The sequence below is a fragment of the Triticum aestivum genome, chromosome 2D, assembly GCF_018294505.1.
Source record: "Triticum aestivum cultivar Chinese Spring chromosome 2D, IWGSC CS RefSeq v2.1, whole genome shotgun sequence".
In the NCBI taxonomy this organism is placed as follows: Eukaryota; Viridiplantae; Streptophyta; class Magnoliopsida; order Poales; family Poaceae; genus Triticum; species Triticum aestivum.
Window position 1 is genome coordinate 136,073,270 of NC_057799.1, and position 6,532 is coordinate 136,079,801.

The following is a 6,532-nucleotide window of genomic DNA, read 5'->3' on the forward strand; positions in this document are numbered from 1 at the left end:
TGGGGTGGGATTGTGAGATTTTGAGTTTGAAATTGATGGGGGAAATTAAAAATGGGGCTAGGAAACCCGAGGGAAGGTGGATCAAATCCAACAAAAAATCACGAAAACAACAAATCACTCAAATATTGGTATGTCTATTTTTTGTGTGGATTTTCAAAATTGGCAAGAACGCAATAAATTTAGGCTATAAAAGTGAGGGGAAGGGGTTCCAATTCATGATAACCTTGCTCATGATACCAAATGATGTAGGGCCAAGCCCTAGTTTTCCTGATCTTCACCGATTGGAGGCGAAATTTGGGAGAGATCAAGAACAACACAAGGGGGAAACACATAAGAGGAACACCCTATTGGACAAGATCCACACACAAGCACTCAAATCACAAGGCAAAGGGATGAATCTCAAGCATTCAACAACAACAAAGGAAAAGATACAAATGTAGTTCATCAAATCTCTATGAGATATGGGTCTTGATGATTCACATGGGGAATCCTTCTCCCGTTAGGAGGCCTTGGTAACCACGGATGGTTCTTCTCCCATTAGGAGTTCTTGTTCTTGTAAGAGGGGATATAGCCCACAAAGGGGAGGTACATGAGCTAAGCTCTATGGTTGGAGTTCTAATCTTAGCTAATCCTATAAAGGAGGTGGAGAGAGGTACATATAGGCTGTTCCACAAAAGGGGTAAGTGGGAAAGGGGCACATGGGCTTTTGGCCCAAGACTACACGTAGGAAGGGGCCGGATGCCCGGATTTTCAGGTAATGAAGGGTCGGATGCCCGAACCGACGTTCAGATGTCCGGGTAGGCTCTAGTGTCTGGTCTCCGTGGGGACGTGTTCCATGTGCCAGATGTGTGGACTGGTGGGGGATGTCCGGCTAGATGATTTGCTCTCTCGACTCCAACCGGATGCCTGGACTGGTGGCTGGACGTCCGATCACTGACTTGTAGTGCATGCATCTTCTTCCATTCCCGCTTCCACACTCCCCTCTTGGTTGGTTGTCGTCCTCTTGTGCTTGCACTCCTCGATACACGTGAAGCTCTCCTTAAACCCATACATGCATGAGAGGGGGTGAAGTAGTATACCATCCAAGAGAGCACCAAGTAGACACGCATAAATGATAAAATTCACCTTAGTATATGTGATGTGTGTCTCCCTTGATGAATGGAGCCAAGTCCATGGTGATGACCCTAGGGTGCTCCGCACCAAAAAGGAAGCAATGTTATTTGACCATGTATTACAATTATATTGACGAATTTTTTCTCAATATATATTATTTTATGGTAAACAATCTGAAAGTGAAATGGTGAACCGATGGCACAACAAGTGATCTTACTGGAAAATACTGGAACCAAAGACCCAAAAGATAGAGTTTAAAACCTAGGTCACCTAAGGAGTAGGCTGAAGCCCAACCTAGGCCTTATAACTATCTCAGCTCAACTCATTTGTTGTAAGAGAATGAAACAATGCTATTGAACCATGTTTTACTATTTGGCATACATTATTGCTCAATATATCTTTTATGGCAAAAAAATTGATAGCAAATCAGCAACACAACTTGTGAAAACCCAAACCGATAACCTCACAGGTTTAATTATCAGTCCATTTTCTTAACCTATGATCTAAACCTACTGTTGTCTTAGGACCATAAGTGCGCATGAGATGGTTGATCACACGAAGTGCAATGGCATCCATCCCATCCCTCCCCAAGTACCGGTGCATCTTTTTAAGAAACACAGAGTATAATATAGACACACACAACGACCACTGAAGACTATAATCACGGAGCTTTAATAATATCGATATCACCATTGTGGTCTTATGATAAAAAATGCATTAACAAGACATCAAATCGTCAAAACACGAGATTTGAGTCGTGGAGATTTAAGATCAATGAAATCACCACTGGCACCTTACTGTCAACAAAACGCTGCCTCATAATAAAAGAAAAGCCACATTAATGAGACAGTAAATCGCCAAAACATCGCCTTTCAATAAAAGAATAATCCGCATTGATGAGACAGTAAACCGTCAAAACACGGCTGTCCACGACCCACGAAATCAGCACTCGCACCTCGATGTCGACAGAAACATCACCTCGCAATAAATAATATCCTATATTACGGAGGTTAAATTCATGATGGACCACCCACCTAACCATCCAACTATGCTGAGATATTCTCACTCACTGAAAGTGACTGTTGGTAACTGACATGTGGACCCGCCAGGTGGCAGGCCCCACGTATCAGCCCCCAAAGTCGGGGCGCGCAGTACACTCGTCACAGAATGTGCGCCCCATCCAACTGAACCTTTTTATGCAACGGGGAAACCAATGCGGCCGAGCAAGGAGACAGTGGCGCCACCCGCCGCTTTCCCAGCCCTCTCCTCCCCTCCGCCCCGCTCCAAAAACCACCGCGCCGCGCCGCGCTTCGCCGTCGTCAGCGGCCATGGACGTCGCCCCCGGCGAGGAGCCCCCAGCGGCGCCCTCTGGTGAGCATCCTCCTCCCGCTCCTCCCCTCCCTGGACGTGACGTGATCCCACCGTGGCGGGTTCTCTGCTACGCCTACGCCGGTGGTATCGGGTCTGGCCTCGCGCGCGGCCGGTGGGGCTTTCGCGTCGGCATAAATATGGCCGGTGCTGCATTTGCGTTCGCGTTGTTGGGAAGAGGGGTTGGGCTGGGTGGATTGGGATTCATGGCGGTCCGGGATTTTGTCAGGGTTGGACGGGGCTGAGAAGATTGCGTACCACCATTTTTCACGGGGTCACTTTAGCTCCAAGTCCGGACAACAAAAAAGGGGTCAGTTACGAAAGGGATTTAATATCTTATTTATATAATTCCAAAAATATCCAAAAAAACGAAAGGGATTTAATATCTTTCTTTTGTATAAATAAAAGGGATTTAATATTTGGGTTGACTAGTTTGCGCTTCACATGTTTGGAGCGCAAATGCTCATTTCATCCCTCAAGTCTACTAGAAATGTTCCCCGTGCTGGATGGCAACTCTTTGTCCCAGTCTCCTGCTTGAATCGAGCAAAGTTCCTGGCAGTGTTTTTTTAGTCGGAGGAAATACCACTGTAATAGTTTACTGACACACAACTCTAGGAAACTCAGTTTCCATTTCCTGTACGTGTCATGCGCCCTAAATCGATGCTTCCCTGTTGTGCCAAACCATAGAGAATGGTGTATGCTTATAATTTGTATTTTTTTTTCTCATTCGAAGAGGCTTATGATTTCTATGGAGTGCTGAAATGATGTTAGCATCCCAATTTACCACTTGGGAACTCATTTTGACTCTTGGTACAAAAGCTCTTGCTTGGGCATGGTGTGCGCTTACAGTTAGCGTTCTCTGCAAGTACCATTTTAAGCCTGTTTTGGAGCCTGAAGTTGCTGTTTTTTTGGACTTCTTTTGTTTAGCTTGAGAGCCAAGGTGAGGGGAGAGGTTGATTGCCACTAAATCCATCCATTTGACATTGAAGTTTAGGTTATTTGGGACCTCACCTTGTTGTGTTTTTCTTTTCTTTAGTCGCTCTTTTGGCTGGGCATTCTGAGTATGATTAGAAGCAAAAAACTGTTTTTGAGTTTGTACTAATGCATACTGTAGATGTTTTTGCTAGTGTATGGCTACTAGCTTTATGCATCCTCTGTTCCTGAAATCACGGCGTAGATTTTCTTCTGCTTCCTTTTTCAGTGAAAGAAGGTGCAAGCTTAGTTTTGCACCACAATTTCTGAACCCTCCTGTCATGACACTACGATTATAGGCACGCGTTCCCGCATCCTAGTCTCCACTTATCCCCTGTCTCCTGCACTCTTCTACTTCCTACTTCCTTTTTAGATCCATGCTCATCGTGTTGCTCGACACCCTGCTCGGCTTGCTCGTTGGTGTGGGCACCTGACACCCTTTGTGGCCACTCTGCATCTGCCACTGGCAAAGCCTAGCTGGGTACACCCTCGGCGGCTGTCAACGCCAAGGATATTGACCTCGGCCAGTGTGCTCGTGCGAGCCCAAGGTCAAGTCCGGCGTGAAGTTCTCGCGCCGGCACTGCCACGGTCTCGATCCGGCGTGACCATTCAGCAAAGACAAAGGAGTAAGTGCCAAGCTCCATGGTTTAGGTCCATAAAGAATCATCATAAACAGAGTTGGAAGAGAATTAAGGAGTGGAACACTCTTAGTCAAAACTCCATGGTTTAGGTCCATGGAAGATTGGAGAAGAGAGTGGTGACCATGGTGTTTGGGAAGGTTGTTTTTATAGGTTAACTACAAAATTGGACTCGTATAATCAAATTGGCGCTCATACTCCAAATATTTCAGTGAAGCATCTAATCCCTCCCTTCAAATTCCTTCCCTCCATTTTCATGGAAATTTCAATACTCAAATTTGCGGTGAAGCAATGGTTTTAATCAGTGCCATAATGCAACGTGTAGCCAGTGCCTGGGCCATGCATGAGAACCAGCAGCGCGACGAGGGGTTGCATGGTGCGGGAGGGAGTTTGCGTGGGGCAGGCGTGGGATGCTCGCACGCAATCCTTTGCACGGCTAGCTGGCAGTATCAACGCTGGTGGAGACAAAGGAGCTCAAGCTTGTGTAGGAGGGAGGCAAGTGCGGTGAGATTAGCAGGGGCAAACGAGTCCAGATCAACAAAAATTTCCATGGCCTGCTCCTGTTTTGGTCTTAGTGCCAGAAGATGTGCGCCATGCTTTCAGGAATGGAGGGAGTAAGTTCCATTACTGTTGAATCGGATTGTATCGACTGAAATTCAGAGATCCGTGCCAAAAGTAAGGAACCTATGAGAAAGAAGTCACCCAAAGGTTTACCGGTCAGCACCATGGATATTGGGCTAGCCAGCCTGGGTTTGATCATCAACTCTATCTTAATTTGATTGATACCTAGCTCCTCCAACGCATCACTCTTTTTTTCAGTGTAAACGTATGAGTGATGAATAATAGTGCCTATTTGTTCATCGCTTACTATGCTTGTGTTAAATAAGTGGCGAGTTGGCTACTGCATAATGGTCACTGTATTTTATGATTATTGTAGTTATCCACATGAAAGTGTCTGTGCTTTTAATTATAATTTCCTTGTACGCACATCCTACAATTTCTTGTCCACCTTGGATGCGACTTATACAGAATAGCAGATGAGTATTGCTGATACCAATTTATTTCCTCTCTCTTGTATGATAAGTAATAAATCGTCTATCTTTGTACTTTATAGGCATGTATTACCACAGAAAAAGGAAGCCTTCTGACCCCATCAGTGGCATTTCACTTCCTAGTGCAAAGATGGTTGGCAATTGGGGATTTGGCAGTGTTACCAAGGACTGGGAAAGTATGCATGCTCGAAAGCTCGAATTTATGAATTTCCTTTCTACTCTGCGTAAGCCCACTCAGAGTTATGTGGCGAGTGCTGAAGCTAATATGATTAATAGCTCTGTCGAGCACACAGAAGAGAAGAACAGTGAAGTGCTAATAATTCTTGATTCAGATAATGAAGATGAAAGCATGGCAGCATACAAACAACTGACACCTGCGAAGAACAAACAGCTCCCATCTGAGAAAAACAAGCAGCTGATACCATCAGAACAGGCTGGTACTCTCCCAGCACGTGTGGCAAGCCAAGGAATTGCCGACGTAAATGAGACCATGCGTGATGGAGACCAAAACAGTCATATTGTTCCATATGGTCAAAGTGCAACTTTAATGAATCAGTATCATTTACCCCGCTATCAACCATCAGTTCAGTTTGAGAGAGTTGTATTGCAAGAAAGACCTGAGGAGGAACGTGTCCATTATCTGGCTGTATGTACTTCACTTGCAATTTATTTTACCGAACTTTTACTTCTACACACTGTATTGTTGTTTTTGCTATACATGCTTGTACCGACAAGCTAATCTATGGTATCAACGTTGCACTGCACATTGGCATCTCTGAAGGGCACTGTGAATATGCTATTTTGTCTTCAGTGTTTTCTTAATGCTCATCCATCTAATTGTTTAATGCATCTTAGTTTCACAAATAGCTGAACAATGGAGTACAAAAGTTTGATATTTACTGAATCTATTCCAATTCAAAGCTGAAAGTTTTCATCTTCTGGCCATAACTCTTCCTGCTCAATGTAGGTTGCAAGCCATGCGGAGAAAATGGCAGAAACACTTCTTTTCCCTGCTCTTCCTAAGGAGAGAAAACAACGGAAATATGACCCAAGTTCCCAGACAGACGGAGATGCTGAAGCTGGGCCAAGAAAAAGGAAAAGAAAAGGAAAAAATGAAGCGGGTGCACCAGTATTTGATTTGCCCTCAGAAACTTACAATCCTGTAGAGGAAGATGAGCCTATGGAGGAAGTGGATAAACCAGAAAATGAAAGCGATGGTCTCGATGGTTTCTGGAATGAGTATTCACTGGCTCTGGAAAGCTCTAAGGTACAAATTGTAATCACAGACATGATTTTTGTTGCTGTACCATTTTGAAATCTATCATATTGTAAATTAATAGTTCTGCTTATAAATGCATGCTCTGTCATTATTTTATCTGAAAATCGAAC

General features: G+C 44.5%; 1 protein-coding gene across 2 annotated transcripts in view; it reads left to right on the top strand.

Annotated features, from left to right (window-relative positions):
- The first annotated feature begins 2,258 nt into the window (after positions 1-2,258).
- Positions 2,259-6,532, top strand: part of LOC123052197 (protein CHROMATIN REMODELING 35) — a 9,329-nt gene continuing 5,055 nt past the window's right edge. For both annotated transcript variants that reach the window (XR_006424520.1, XM_044475306.1), the window contains exons 1-3: positions 2,259-2,484; positions 5,206-5,789; positions 6,111-6,410. Coding sequence is in view for 1 of the 2 variants with exons in the window: in XM_044475306.1 (XP_044331241.1) it covers positions 2,310-2,484; positions 5,206-5,789; positions 6,111-6,410 (1,059 nt within the window). In the remaining variant the exon portion in view is untranslated. The remainder of the gene's footprint in view (positions 2,485-5,205; positions 5,790-6,110; positions 6,411-6,532) is intronic.